The following is a 16409-nucleotide window of genomic DNA, read 5'->3' as shown; positions in this document are numbered from 1 at the left end:
GCTGCCTTGTTCGGCCTGCCTTCTTATGCTTCCATTTCTTTCTTTGGTTTATAAACACATTCCCACACGCAACGTACACTAGGGTAGGACACAAAGCCTTCAATTTCTCGCGTACACTGTAGCAGGTCCAGCTTTAGGTTCCGGCTAGGTGATAGGTCAGGGTTGTTTGTTCCTGTAACACACCTTACATGCTTACGGGAGCACAGATGCTAACCGCAGTAACAGAGATTTGAGGATACTCTGGGAGATGAGCAGTTATGATTGGCCCAGGTATGCTCTCAGTCTTACGTGAATCCTGACTGCCAGCCCTGCAGCCTAACTGGGTGCAGCATGAGCAGGTCCAGGATAAAAAACAAATATATAAACAGCTCAAAATATATAAATGAAAACAAACCATGTCTTGGGGGGGGGGTTTTCGTTTACTTACCGTCTCCGAGAAAGAGGATGAGGTTATTGGCGACGTTTCGGTTGAGATGCTCTAGGGCCAGCGCGTTCTTCAGGGTGTTCTGGGCCATGCTGTTCCAGTAGGCCGGATCCATCTCCTGCTCTGTACGGAGAGAAATCAGATTTCAGTTTAAACAGGCTTTCAGAAAACAGGCCGGCTACAGTGAAACAAACACATTACAACGGGAGTCACACGTTATTGCAGGGAGTCACACGTTTATTGCAGAGAGTCACACGTTATTGCAGGGAGTCACACGTTTATTGCAGAGTCTGTTCCACGTGTCAAAACAGAGATGACGCTAAATCCGACTAATTATGATTGACGTGTTATGATGATTGACATGATCCGAAAGTGTAAGCCTCGCAGAGAGGGATTCCTGGTGAGCGTTTGCCGATTACACACGCGCCTGGAAGAAGCAGCCAAAGACAAAAAATAATCTGCTTAAAAAATAAATTACACGGTCCTAAGGAACTATGCATGTGCAATGATGAAAAAGACTTCAAATATGTCGTCTTGGGGTGACATTGGCTCAGGAGATAAGAGCTGTCTTCTGGCAGTTGGAGGGTTACAGGTTCGATCCCACCCTGGGCGTGTCGAAGTGTCCCTGAGCAAGACACCTAACCCCCAAATGCTCCTGATGAGCCGGTCGTTGTCTTGCATGGCAGCCAGTCACAGTTGGTGTGTTGCGTGTGTGTATGAATGGGTGAATGAGAGGCAGCAATTGTGAAGTGCTTTGGATGAAAGCACTATGTAAACACAGTCCATTTACCATTGTCGGACGTATATAATTGGAAAAGGTACAAAACTAAGAGCGGTCAGATGAATGAACAGATTCAGATATCACAAGGTGCCTTCGCATAAGGCACGGTTTTATAGAGTGGATGGGGTCTCAGAAGAGCGGCTCTTTGTGTCCGGGTGTTTGTGAGTGATGTGGAGGCTAGCGGACCGCCTCTTCCGTAGCGGGACGAGAGCAGGGTGCAGATGGCCGCCTCTGGGAAGCAAATGAGATCTAACAAATCTTCTGGCTGGCCGTGCATAAACAAGGAGAGCCCTGTGCCTTTCTCTACGAGGCCGGGGGCTGAATACAAAACTCTGCTGCATCGCACACATGCAGGCCGAGCAGATGGGAGCTCAGGGCCAAAACCTTTTCACACCAGCAGGCAACTCACAGCACTTTACAGTGATGAGGGGGCAACTCACCTCAACCACCACCAACCACCTCAACTCACCTCAACCACAACTCACCTCAACCACCACCAACCACCTCAACTCACCTCAACCACCACCAACTCACCTCAACCACCACCAACCACCTCAACTCACCTCAACCACCACCACCAACCACCTCAACTCACCTCAACCACCACCAACCACCTCAACTCACCTCAACCACCACCACCAACCACCTCAACTCACCTCAACCACCACCACCAACTCACCTCAACTCACCTCAACCACCACCATCATATCACCTCAACTCACCTCAACCACCACCATCATATCACCTCAACTCACCTCAACCACCACCAACCACCTCAACTCACCTCAACTCACCTCAACCACCACCAACTCACCTCAACCACCACCAACCACCACCAACTCACCTCAGCTCACCTCAACCACCACCACCAACCACCTCAACTCACCTCAACCACCACCATCATATCACCTCAACTCACCTCAACCACCACCAACTCACCTCAACTCACCTCAACCACCACCACCATATCACCTCAACTCACCTCAACCACCACCAACCACCTCAACTCACCTCAACCACCACCAACCACCTCAACTCACCTCAACCACCACCACCATATCACCTCAACTCACCTCAACCACCACCAACCACCTCAACTCACCTCAACAACCACAAACAACTCACCTCAACAACCACAAACAACTCACCTCAACCACCACCAACTCACCTCAACCACCACCAACCACCTCAACTCACCTCAACCACCACCACCAACTCACCTCAACTCACCTCAACCACCACCAACTCACCTCAACTCAGCTCAACAACCACCTACAACTCACCTGAACTACCACAAACAACTCACCTCAACTCACCTCAACAACCACAAACAACTCACCTCAACTCACCTCAACCACCACCAACTCACCTCAACTCACCTCAACAACCACAAACAACTCACCTCAACTCACCTCAACAACCACAAACAACTCACCTCAACTCACCTCAACAACCACCAACCACCATCAACAACCACAAACAACTCACCTCAACAACCACCATCTCACCTCAATTCAACTCAACAACCACCAATCACCGCCAACTCACCTCAACAACCACCACCAACAACTTTTCTGGATGATCTTTTTGAAGCAGGGGAGGTTTGTCAGGCTCAGAAATGACTTAAGTGAGCAGTCCATGGCCTTTCCTTTGGCAGTGAGAGTTATTATACAAACTTTACTTGTTGCATGAAAGGTGCCATGTTACATTACATTACATTATTGGCATTTGGCAAACGCTCTTATCCAGAGTGACGTACAGTTGATTAGACTAAGCAGGAGACAATCCTGCCCTGGAGCAATGCAGGGTTAAGGGCCTTGCTCAAGGGCCGACCTTGCGTGTCCCGAACAACCAACCTTGCGTGTCCCAGTCATGTACCTTAACCGCTACGCTACAGGCCACAGTAAATAAAGTTTATTATTATAAATATTATTATTATTATTAGAATAAGGAGGCCTGGCATACTCTGGCCACAGGATGATGTTGCGGTTAAAGAGCTGGGCTGAACAAATCTGTTAAAAATCAACCAGGGAAAGCCAGCTGCCTCTGTAAACGCCGAACCACATAAACAACTACCACCCGAGGGAGGGGCTCCCATCCCCCGGGCAGATGGTCGGGCAAAAGGGTAATCTCACGTTGTGTTCTTACCCCTGCGTGTCTGCTAATCAATTATGGTAAAAAATAATTTAAAAGACAGCAGCCTCGTTTACCAAAAAGTCAGTTCTGGTTCACAGCAGATTTGGTGTTGTGATACGGTGATTGTCAATCCTGCAGATTAAGTGTTGTGATTAGTGTGATTGTCTCTCATGCAGATTGGGTGTTGTGGGCGGTGTGATTGTCTCTCATGCAGATTGGGTGTTGTAGTTGTGTGATTGTCTCTCATGCAGATTTAGAGTTGTGATTAGTGTGATTGTCTCTCATGCCGGAGACCAGGGTTCAAATCCTACCTCTTCCCCCTTTTTTCTTCCCTCTGCTTCGCTCACTTAAAAAAACAAATTATATTTTTTTGCCTTTTTGGGCATTTTTAACTGAAATAGGTGCATTGGAACAGCTCTCAGTGCAGAGGGTAGAGCGGAGTTCTCTGTGGTCGTGACATCAAGCAGAACAGGGCCATCTGCCCCAGGGAGCCGCAGAGAGAGGGACTTAACACCCAATAGGTGATGTAATAATAACGCCGGTCCTCTCTCCGCGACTCTCCCTAACGAATCGACCCGCCAGGATAAAGATACCCTCCACCCCCCCGTACACTATCCCCTCTACTTTCAGCCCGATATTTCCACACCACACTCTTAATCACACCCTGTGTACTGTGCATAATATCAGCCCTGATTTGAGTTTAAAAAAAGCTAAAGGCTCGATAGTATCTCGCACCGTATTAAGTCTCGCAAACCCCCTGTGTTTCAGCCTAGACTACATGAACGGGCAAGCTATTCAACACCCCTCTCTGCATACATACACACACACACACATACACACACACACAGGCACAAACACAACCACACACACACACACAACCACACACGCACGAACACAACCATACACATGCACAAACACAGCCACACGCACAAACACAACCACACACATGCACAAACACACAACCACACACACACACACCACACATACACACACACACACAAACACACACACACACAAACACACACCCAAACACAGCCACATACACACACACAAACACAACCACACATACATACACACACACAAACACAACCACACATACATACACACACACACACACACACAACCACAAACACAAACATGCTCGCATGGCTGGAACACATGCTTCTTTAACTGTCAGGCACATGCACAGATAGACATCAATGAGTCTTTATCTGATGGATCATCTGATGCCCTCATTCAAACCAAATGTCAAAATCAATTCATTTTATCACGTTCACATCAGCTGCCACGAGCATTTTACCGCCTCATCCAACCAGTTATGTAACCGTGTCCACTCCAGTCCATGCGGGAGTTTACTGGCATGGAGAAAAGAGTGAGGAAGATGAAGATGAAGAGGTGAGGAAGCAGTGGCTCACCGGGAAAGGAGGGCTTCGCCTGGCACAGCCAGGCCAGGCAGGAGGAGAGCGCCAGCACTGTCACCTTCATCATGTCCTTCAAGGTCACAGGGTCACGGGGTCACAGGGTCACGGGGTCACCTCTAGTGGGCTGCACGTCCTGTGGAACGGATACAATCAATCTCACCGCAGCGCAGAACAGAACACACTCAAAACGTAAACATGTGGAATTCAAAAATGAATAAATAAATGGTAACCCCTTACAATAAGGTTCCACGAATTGGCACAACTAATGCAGCTGTTAAATAATCACGACTGAAAAGTGAATCTGTACAGCTCTGTTAATGTATGTGTCCATCAATTATTCATGTTAACAACTCCAGCAGTCAATGCCAATTCATGAACCTTACTGTAAAGTGTTACCACATGAATAAGCAAATAAATACGGGTAGCATTTAACTGAAAAGGCCACAGAACACAATTCAGAAATTAGAAAATATTTTTTATACACTGAAAGGAAGAATTGAAACTATTCAAATTAAATGAAGATTTGTGGAGTGCAGCCAGTGAGTAGGCGAAGACAGTAAAAAAGTTAGGCGGTAAAAAGAAAGCTCTGGAGCCATTTCGGGCATCCAGCTCAACGCGTCCCGGGTCGTGTCGCCCGCTCATTAGCAGCACTTAATAATTCATACGCCGTGCCACCTGCACCGTGCTGTCAGTCAGACTGTTGTCATGGTGACAGACACTGCTTATGACAGCCCCAGGGCGGGACACACGGTAAGAGCACAGCGGGGCGGCCCAGTCAGCGTGTCGCCTGGCAACGACTGCGGACAGCCAATCACAGCGCAGCTCTCCAGCTGTCGCGTTTCACACCTGCCGATTATGTCATTAGATGAGATGACGTCATCAGCCGGGAACTCATTCTTCCTCCCCAGACGATGTTACGTTACAGTTATTTAGCCGACGCTTCCATACAAAGCAACTTACAGTTGATTAGACCAAGCAGGGGCCAGGAGCAAACCCTGGAGCAATGTGGGGTTAAGGGACCAACAGCTGAACAGATCTTGTTGTGGCTACACTGGGGTTTGAACCACCAACTTTCCAGGTCCCAGTCAAGCACCTTAGCCACCAGGCTACAGGCACCTTAGCCACCAGGCTACAGGCACCTTAGCCACCAGGCTACAGGCACCTTAGCCACCAGGCTACAGGCACCTTAGCCACCAGGCTACAGGCACCTTAGCCACCAGGCTCCAGGCAACTTAGCCACCAGGCTACAGGCAACTTAGCCACCAGACTACAGGCAACTTAGTCACCAGGCTACAGGCAACTCAGTCACCAGGCTACAGGGAACTTAGCCACCAGGCTACAGGCACCTTAGCCACCAGGCTACAGGCACCTTAGCCACCAGGCTACAGGCACCTTAGCCACCAGGCTATTAGCCCCCGCTAGCCCCCGCTAACTCGCATTGGGCTTTCATGAATGGTAAGTCCAATGCAGTTTGAAAGCTAGCAAACATGGTGCACTCTCAGAAATAAAGGTACAAAAAGCTAAAAAAATGCTTGTCGCTGGAGTGGTACTCTATAGGTGCATAAAACTGTAGCCCTAGCCAGTAACTAATTTGTTATTTTTTTTGTTTGGAGAATGTCCTCATTTGTACCCAAAGACAATATTACTGTACTTGCAGTGTACATTTGGGAAATTTGATCCTTGAACAAAAATGTACCAACACTCCCATGACCAGCAGGCCCTGCTGGGCTTCACTCGGGACAGGAGAAGGGGCCACACCAACACTCCCAGGACTCCCAAAACACGATGATAATGTTCTTAGAGGCGAGATACTGAGCCAGTGACCTCGCCTTTAACATCAACCATCCAACAAGCAGGACTTAAGCGCGGATGTTGACTCAGGGTCTGCGCCTGGGTTTGCATAAACATTCGCCCCCTATCACCCTGAAGACTCAACATTCAGCCAATTCACAAGTCAAGGAGAACGCAGGCAACACAGGACCACCTACAAAAACACTGTTGTACTGGGAGTCAAACAGTTCACACGCTAATAAAACAAATATAATCGCGTCAGATCAAGTTACCTTTTCAAAAACGCAACTGACATTTATCCTGTGGAGGTGTTTAATTTCGCTGTGAAATGACCCACGAACACCCATCTGCAACCGATCTGTGGGGAGCCCCAGGGCAACGTTGGTGAACCCCCACCTCTCCCACAGATGCTTATCTAAGGCTGGTACCATCACACACGTGTTTCAGCACAGCATTACGGTACATTACAGTTATTTAGCTAGCGCTTTTATCCAAAACTACTTAGAGTCGATTAAACTAAGCAGGGGCCTGGAGCAACGTGGGGTTCAGGGCCTTAGTTAAGGGCCCTGCTCAAGGGCCCAACAGCCCACCAGGGCTATTAACATTTATTTACCTACAGGGCAGGTGGACTGAGCAGGCGTGCTCTTTTGCAGCAACGTCCTGTGAATGCCCTCCCCAGCCCCAAATAGCCTAATCTGCATGTTTTGGTATGGATCTTAATGTGGCTACACTGGGGCTTGATGGTCCCTGTGCCACACCCCGGCCACTGCCCTACAGGCTGTTCCACCGTTACCCCCATGCACTGCCAAACAAACTAAACACAACTCAGTCTCAGCAAGTATTTTAGTCTTATATTGAGACTTACAGTCATATTTCTTTAACTTTTTTGCTAAATAAGACAAACGTATCGCCATTGAGTTGAAGATGTGCCGACGGGGTAAGAAGGCTTCAGTCGTTAAGCAACAGTAACTTAAATGAGATCTGCGGGAGGAACTGGCTTCATCTGCCACCGAGCAGCTCCTATAGAAACTGACAGAACTGGTGAAGTGGACGTGGAAGTTGTCTCCAGGTCTCATACTGAAGATCTCTGGATGGAGGTCGAGCAACAGTCACACCAGAGCCATCTCCTCCTTTTGGGAGAGAAATGAAAGATAGAGCGGGTGTTCTTTTTGGGATGGGGCCACGCTAATATGTCCTTGAGGAAACAATGTCCGGAACCCAAAATGCTTCCAGCTCCCAGCGCTTTCGTGGAACGCCAGAAAAACGAAAACCCATGGAAGCAGCCTTGGGAGAATCGGGGCGGATAAACAGTGTGATGAGACCACAGTGCGTGAGCAGCACTTCACACGAAACAACAGAACCTCGGTCTTCATTACAGCGTACATCTTGATCCGATCCACGTTTGTTTGTTTTTTTATTTTTCAGTGTTTACTCTGGGACTGAAATGGAGAGTTCTGATGAAGCACCCCTGTTTTCCTTTGGGCAGAGAAATCTGGACCTCTGATACTATCTCAGTTCCTTTCTCAAGTCTTTTCATATTTACAGCTGGGAAAATATCAATTTCCATAATTATACTTTCTCATGCAATTACTCGACCATCACGAAAAGAGGTCTGTCATTTTAATGTTTTCTTTACATTTTAATGTCTTGACATATGATGCTATCGAAGTTTAAATAAAGTATATTATTATTATTATTATTATTGTTATTAATGCTTTATGTATTCTGAGTGCAATGGTGGCTCCTGCTGCCTCTCGTTTACTCATACGCAAGTATCTGAAACGTGCGGTGCGAGCCTTTACGTACAAAAATATATACGTAAACAGCTTTCTGTCCTGTCAAGTCAAAATACTTTGGATTGTCAGAGATGGCTCCTATTGGCCGCCTGGCTGTTTGGCACTGTGCTCTCATTGGCCCCAGAAAGTTTCCGCAAGAAATGTGTTCCCTGGGCTGGAGTTTTTAAGTGAATTGCCAATCAGGATCAAAATTAATCAGTGGAATGCTGAGCTTGAAATCAAGACAAGGATTTTTTTATTTTGCATTTGTGTTTTTTTACATTTTCATTAATGAACTGATTTTGGTCCTCCAGTGGGCTGAGTTTGGGCAAACTTCTCCTCTGATGGAAGTACAATCTCAACTTTCAGCGAAAGATACTGAGAAAATTAAAACTGTCATTAACCTCCCTCTGGCCAATGAACAAGTGCTAATGGACCGTACCATGGGCCTAGGGGGGGGGGGGGGGTTCAAACACCTTCATGCAGGAAGCAACCACTGTCAGAGACAGGGACAGGGGCAAACAGAGAGGAGTCACTTTTCCCAATGTAAAGGCAGTGCCTGTCTTTATCTAAACAGCGCAAAGTCATGTCTGTTTTTGAGTATAATTTGGGGGAACGTGTTGCTAGGAAACATGTGCCTGTGTAGGTCCTCTCATTCAAACTCTTGCTCTGAATTAGTCCAGGTCAGAGTAAAATGGAGTGAAGACCAGGATCATAGTACACCAACTTGTCACAGCGGTCACATTTCTATTGACCCATTTACACGTGCTTACAAAATTAACAAAGGCTTTTGCATATTCACATTTGCATGGCAAATGGCCGTACAACTGACCACTTTGGACAAAGGTGCATTCACCCATTCACCCAGCAATGCCATGCAAGGCACCGCCCCGCTCATCAGGCCCTCCCCGGGGATAAGCGTCACGCTCAGGGACACCTTGACACTCCCAGGGCGGGATCGGGATCGGACCAGCAACCCTCCGACTGCCAGACGACCGCTCTTATCTCCCGATCCAATGTCACACATGAGTCAATGCCAACCAACGTAACTCAGTCATTCAGAGTCGGGCAGGAAATATGAATTAGTCACGCAGATTCTGTGTTACCAGGAACTGTCAAATAATGGAAACCCTCCCCCAACCGCATTTCTGTGGAAGTCCCCACCACGCTACAGAAAGTCCACACCACGTTACAGGAAGTCCCCACCACGCTACAGGAAGTCCACAGCTGTCTGGCCTGGAAAAGCACTCCTCCCCCACACACTCCCACCTTTCACATCCTTACAGGTGCATTTCTATTTCAGGCAAGACGAGGTAAACTAAGCCCCACATGCACTTACACACATCCTTAATGCCAGAACAGACCACAGAGGCATTTTGTACTGAACCCCACATAACAACAGTCAATTACCTTACGTTCTGTCACAGTTGTTTTGGGGGGGTTTGTTTTTTGTTAGACTTGTGTAACTGCTGGTTGGCCTGAGTTTGAAGCTATACGTCCAGATAGCTTACAGGCTATAACCACAAACCATAAGATAGTATGGGTAATTTGAGGTTAGGCTGAATCACAGCAGTTTCCAATTAAAACAAGTTAAAAATTCCACAACACAAAGTCCACTAGTGGAGTGCCCAGATTGAGCTGGTTCTAGTTTAGTTTCCATAGACGCCAAAATGGGAAATTTATAAACACAAGTATGAACAAATATTTAGCCCAGTGAGACCGCAGACAGGCAGGTCCATCTCCACTGTGGACACAACCAGGCCCTGCGTCTCCTCTGGATGCAAAGGAACACGCAGCGTGGCACTGCTAAAAATTTACGTCAGAAAATCATATACAAAATTTTTTTTTTTTTTTAAATCACTTGAATTAAGCAGAATTCAGCAGAATTAACTGAGAACATTTTACTTGATGAGACTACTTGAAACAATACAGATTGTTAAAACAAGCTAAACAATCTTACACAGACAGTACTTGCTGAATTTATCTCATCTGAAAAAGTGTAAGATTTATAGCCTGAATACAAGCTATTCACTTGTTCAGATGACATCTTTTGCAGTGTGGCAGGAACATCCATCCAGCCAACGGCAGCCTACTGGAGACCAGGCGTCTCTTTCCTGTTCAGAATGAGAGCCCCAGCTCAGGCACAAAAACTACCCAACACCCTCACTTTCTCCCGCTCCGTACACATCGAGTTTGAGACCCGTATTTTTCCTAATCCTGTCCTTTGTGCAACACAATTATACAATGTCATACCCACGTGAAAAAATAGTATGCTGAAGTACCTCTGAAGTGTATACTTAAGAATTTATACTTGAAGTATAATTAAAGTTTCTATCAAGTATGCTTAGTACACATTTTTTCCGCATGGGTAGTTCACCGCCTTGTGACGCTAAGCTGTCCATGTTTCTGTTCCAGCAGAAAAGTTTCAAGTATTATCGCAAGTATGATTGGACATAATACAAGTTTCTTGGATGACAAAAGCATCCCTTGTCGCGCAGGTTTCAGCAGAGTAGACTACGCCTGTAGTTCTTGTTATTAAGACTAGCGATGCATGTCCCCTATAGGGAACGAACACTAATTTGCCGGTCTTCAGAGGTTACGTGTGGAGGCTTCAGGATGGGCTGAAGCCGGCCCTCCGGGCGCGAGGAGTCCCGAGACCCCTCCCGACTCGTGATCACCCGCATCAGACTCACTGCGTGCCAGAGCCCTGGACAGGTTCCCAACCTGGCTCTCTCAATCTGCCAATCTGCCCATCAGCACTGTGTAATATCCCAAATAATCCCTTCCTCTCCAACTCAGCTGATATGCGCTAATCTTTCTGGCACAAGATGGCTGCCGTGCATCGCCCGTATTCGCGCTACACACCGATGCTGCTTGAAGTGGGCTTAACCCCCGTCACTGCTAAGCGCTTTTGAGATTGTAAAAGGTGCGACATAAATGCTGTCCTTTATTCATAGGACACTGCTGTAACATATCTGTACTGTTGAACATACTATTATGTTTTGTCATGTTCTCTTAATTATACACTTAAGCAGACTCTTCTTAAAAAAAAAAAATAATAAAAAAAACTGGCTGAGGAATGAAAGAACTTTGAAAGTATAGCGAGGCCAGAGAACTGCCAACCAGGTGACAAGCTTAGTCTTAACTGCAGCAATGAAGTTCTGGAAGAGACTACAATCTGAGCTATTGCTTCTGCAGGATTATGGTCAATCAAAAGCCTTCTCTCTCGGCCAATGACCCTGCAGTGCCCAGGCTCTGCCCAATCAAAGGCATTCTCCCTCTATATCTATGCTAGGGGTGGTCGACTCTTGCCCCTGGACCCAAAGTTTTGACTACCACACCCAACCCTCATTGGTGATGGCCAAAGCAAGGCCAAAACAACGAACCGTTTCAATAGACAAGATGTTCTGTTACAATTGCGACCATATGTTAAACATTGCAATCCATCTGAAGTGTAAGTTGTGGCAGAGTTTGGCATTGGCCACAGTATAGACTGCTACTGTTCCCCTCTCAACAGACATGCAAGTGACATTCTGCACTTGGATCCCCACCGTTTTATAATGCTCGTTTAATAGTTTGGTGCTCTCAAATATGCCCAAGATCTGCCCAATCAAAGACGGATATAACACTGAACTGGGTGAAGCCATGTCCCAATAGAACACTGTTAGCAAACCACCTATTTACAGAGTGAGACAGATTTTGACGCAACGTCGCCTTTGATTGACAAATACAAGAGGCCAACGTTGCTTTCTAAATCTTTTGTTTCGTTTGCCGTTTATCGAAAGAAAATCTATGCATATGTTTGGCCCAGACAGAATGTGACATTTTATCAAACTGCCACACGAAAGATCAGCACATACAGATTATGTGAAGACTATACAGTCGAGATATACTTGGTTGGAATGCCCCGCAAAGTGAGTTGAATCGGCTGAGCAGGCGATTTAAAAAAGAATCTGCACAAAGGTTACTGAGAAGGTTATCGAGCAAGGATGATTACAGGAATGTGTAATCGTGTACTCCGGCAGTGCATAATCTGCTCCAAACCAGAATATAGGCACAGATGTGAAGCACATAGTTCTAAAAAAAACGCGAAAAAAATAAATAAAAAGTTTACAGCGTTTATGCCGTTTCTGCGCCGAGCCACCAGATTATATTGCACGTGTCTGTTGTGATGTCCCCAAAGCGGCGGAAGAGTTACTCATGCAGCAACGGGATCCGCATGCCGAGACTAACAATGCGAGGGGTAGGATCAAAGACACGCTGCCTGCAGCACTCTGAAAACAAACTAGCATTCCGTTGATAGTTATCGTGCAATGCTATGGGTTTTCTTCGCGGTTATTTACACTTCGATTTGATATTAATGAGTTGATCGATGACTGGAAACGCTTTGTCGACACTCGGCACACGGTAAAATGTCCAGTGGGTGTGTTAATTCAACTCTCACAGCGAACATGCGAGTCCAGTTGGGACCATATGTACTCTGTAGTAGATTTAACACCGAACAGTTCGCAGAAACAGCCTGCGCAAAAATGCGAGGGGGCAATTAAAGTGCAGGACATTCATTCGGCACGACGGCAAGTTAGCGGCGCCTTTTCGAATTCAAAAAGTGACTATGAGCACGCCATAGGTCCTGCTCTGGTCTTACAGGGCGCCTCAGCCGCACGAATAGTTTTATTTCAGATGCATGACGAGCAAAGTTGCCTAATTTGACTATTCCCATCGGTAGTATTTATGAAGCTGCGAAACAAAAGTGAACAATGCGTAAATAATGAAAGGACATATCAAGCGTGTCGTGCATATGGCTAATCTTTGTGCCCAAGCTAAAATAAAAAAGATAAGAAATTAGTTATTTGACTTCATCCATATGCGTTTCTTCTGCAGTATTAGTGATATTCCTTGATATGTTTGTATTTATTTATTTTTTATACCAATTTGGTAGGCAAGGACAATCATGCACCGTTAGATACTAGACCGTAATGCCTTTTCAACACTGAGATTATTCGCACTCCCATTTATGATCCGATATATGAAATCAGAGTGTGCTATACTCGGGATCAGGAACTGAACAGACGCACACAAACAATTAGAGGCTATACAAAGGACACGAAACTTACTGATAGTTCGCCTTCTCTTTCAGCAGTGAAGGGCGCACAGGAAAGCGCAGATACGTCCCACTCTCGAGTCTGTGTCAGTCCGTGCACAAGCTTTTATAAGGCCTGCGTGTGGCCGTGCACTGACCGGGGCTGAAGTCAGAGTCCCGCGGGCTCCACCTAGCGGAACATACCGCTTTTAGCCTGGAGTCAGCCGAAACTACCTCTCATTGCACAACGATTTACACCTTTGCGTCCCTAAATTGCACAGTGGTCTCGTTGGAGCGCACGGAATAAAACTTAAATAATACATTTGGGATATGCATGGCTAGGGACAGTGACGATGGGGAGTCTGTGGCGTGACGTATGCTGGATGTGGTGGCACGGGGACGGCCAGTCCAGTCATTTAAAGTCTCTTGCCGAGATCTGACAGTTCGCTATAATTCCTCCCTGCGACTCGAAAAACGCCCTGCACACAACCCATACTTTTTATTCATTTCCAGAGATTACCATTCAGGTCATGTCGCAGTATCGGTATCATTATTATCATAAAGACAAAGCGGCGGCATGGATGGTGCAGTGGGTAGCAAGGAGGTCCTGGGTTCGAATCCCCGTCGGCTGGGGCCTCTCTGTGTGGAATATGAATGTTCTCCCCGTGTCTGCGTGGGTTTCCTCCGGGTACTCCGGTTTCCTCTGCAAGACATGCAGGTTACGCTGATTGGAGAGTCTAAAGTGTGTGTGTGTGTGTGTGGTGACCTGTCCAGGGTGTATTCCTGCCTTTTGCCCAATGTATGCTGGCATAGGCTCCAGCAACCCTGTTCAGGATAAGCGGGTTAGGATAATGAATGAATGAATGATAAAGACAAAGCGCAATTCAAAAACATGAGCTATTGTCAGAATATGACTCCAACACAGAAGGTCCAATTTAATCCGTGGTCAGTTGGAACATTTCCCAAATTTTTTGGTAAAGGAGCCAAATGCTCGAAAGCTTTGACACGAAAAGCTCCGTTTGTCTATTAACTATACACACCGCTCAAACATACTTACCCCGTTCTCATCTAAAGACATTTGAACCCTTTCATGCATTCCTTATTAAAACAATAGATTTTATTAGATAGATTATTAGAGCAATAGTTCAATTTTTGATTAGTTTGGAACAAGTTTAAAATGTAAAAAAAATGCATCTTGTATTTTGTAGAAGTTACATATCTGTCCACTGTAGCATAGAACAGCATTAAACATATCCTTTTAAAGTATTAGCTTGCAATAAATTTAACAAAAAACATAATTAGGTCCTAAAACATTTCAGATATCAAAAATTGGTTATACACACACAAGCACTTTTATAGGAACATTTTTACTTCATTACACCTACTTATTCATGCGATTATCTAATCAGCCAATTGTGTGTCAGCAGTGCAATGCATAGTCATGTACATATGGGTCAGGAGCTTCAGTTAATGTTCACATCAACCATCAGCATGGGGAAAAATGTGATCTAAGTGACTTTGGCCATGGAATGATAGTTGGTGGCAGACAAGGTGGTTTGAGTATCTCAGAAACTGCTGATCTCCTGAGATTTTCACACACACTAGTGTCTTGAAAGTTGAAAGCAAACCAAAAAAATCCTGTGAGCAGCAGTTCTGCAGACAGGAACGCATTATTAATGAGGGACGTCAGAGGAGAATTGCCAGACTGGTCAAAGCTCATAGGAAGGTGACAGTAACCCTAATAACCACACATTACAAAAGTGGTATGCAGAAGTGGTATGAACACAGAGGCTACAGCAGTAGAAATCTAAAAAATAAGTCTAATAAATGGCTAATAAAGTGCTCACTGAGTGTTTACACACGCAAACCCCATCCTCCTCAACCTCACACAAGCCTATGTAAGATATGATCACTTTATAACTGTACAGTTGAACCCAATCAAATGACAAACACAGTGTATATTTGTTTAAATAAAACATTCAAGTGAAGAACTATCACTATTTTGAGTAAAACCTGCAAAATATTGATGCTCGTACATATAGACCCAATTTGCAGAATATAGCCTTTAGCGCACGGCATATATAATAATAATATATATATATAATATACACTACAGTGGACAGATGCTTTTTCAGTCACAGAAAAAAGACAACAGGAATAATATTATTGTTTCTCCGCTTTCCTGCGCTATTTTGAATGCATGATGTCATAGCTCAGACAGACAATGATGCATAAGGACAGGAATCATATCATATTGTAGGCGAGACTCGAGAGAGTGCAGCCACTGGTGGTTTGGGCATGTAAACACATTAAATTATAAGAAATGGCTTCTAAATATCGGTCTGGTGTAGGGGCCACCATGCATAAAAGGGTTAAATTAAATCAATGGATCGAAATTGTGACATTTAACAAGGTCGGTTTCAACAAGGTGTGAGATCTCAATTCTCCAAGCCTGCGAGACAGATAGGCATATATTGTTTTCCATTATTTCCCATGATGCAGTAGAGGAGACTTATGTAACTACATAATGTTTGTACCAGAACAATGACTTTATCTGCTCAACAGCGTTTAGGAGTGGGCGGAAGGACACTGCACAGCTCATGTGAGACAGAAATATCACTGGACCATCCTTTCTAAAGGAAGCTCCAAGACAGCATAGACTCCTTTGTGCGTCATTCCCGAGGCATATATAGGAAATGGCAGTTGAAATGGGAACAGACTTTCATCAGAAAGCTTGTTCTGATAAGTTCCCAAGTGTTGCAATGGGAAATGCTCTTTTTTCATTCTGGTAAAGAACATTGCTTAACACATTGAACAAAATATTATATTTCATTAATACATGTTCAACTTTGAAACAATAGGCAGTAGAGTTTGTTAAGGCTATCATGTAAACATTATTTATTTCATACATGTTAGACCAGGGGTCGGCAACCCTGGTCCTGGAGAGCCACAGGGTGTGCTGGATTTCGTCTCCACCTTAAAATAAGCAACCGATTCAGAC

General features: G+C 45.5%; 1 protein-coding gene across 1 annotated transcript in view; it reads right to left on the bottom strand.

Annotated features, from left to right (window-relative positions):
- Nucleotides 1–13581, bottom strand: part of LOC133138302 (alkaline phosphatase-like) — a 32628-nt gene extending 19047 nt beyond the window's left edge. Inside the window, exons 1-3 of the mRNA XM_061256935.1 lie at nt 13443–13581; nt 4757–4895; nt 428–547 (exon numbers count right to left, since the gene is read on the bottom strand). Of these exons, the coding sequence (XP_061112919.1) occupies nt 428–547; nt 4757–4829 (193 nt within the window). The 5' untranslated portion in view covers nt 4830–4895; nt 13443–13581. The remainder of the gene's footprint in view (nt 1–427; nt 548–4756; nt 4896–13442) is intronic.
- Nucleotides 13582–16409: the final 2828 nt, after the last annotated feature.

The sequence above is a fragment of the Conger conger genome, chromosome 10 (assembly GCF_963514075.1).
Source record: "Conger conger chromosome 10, fConCon1.1, whole genome shotgun sequence".
Lineage (NCBI taxonomy): Eukaryota > Metazoa > Chordata > Actinopteri > Anguilliformes > Congridae > Conger > Conger conger.
This window is presented reverse-complemented; position numbering and strand designations above follow the sequence as displayed.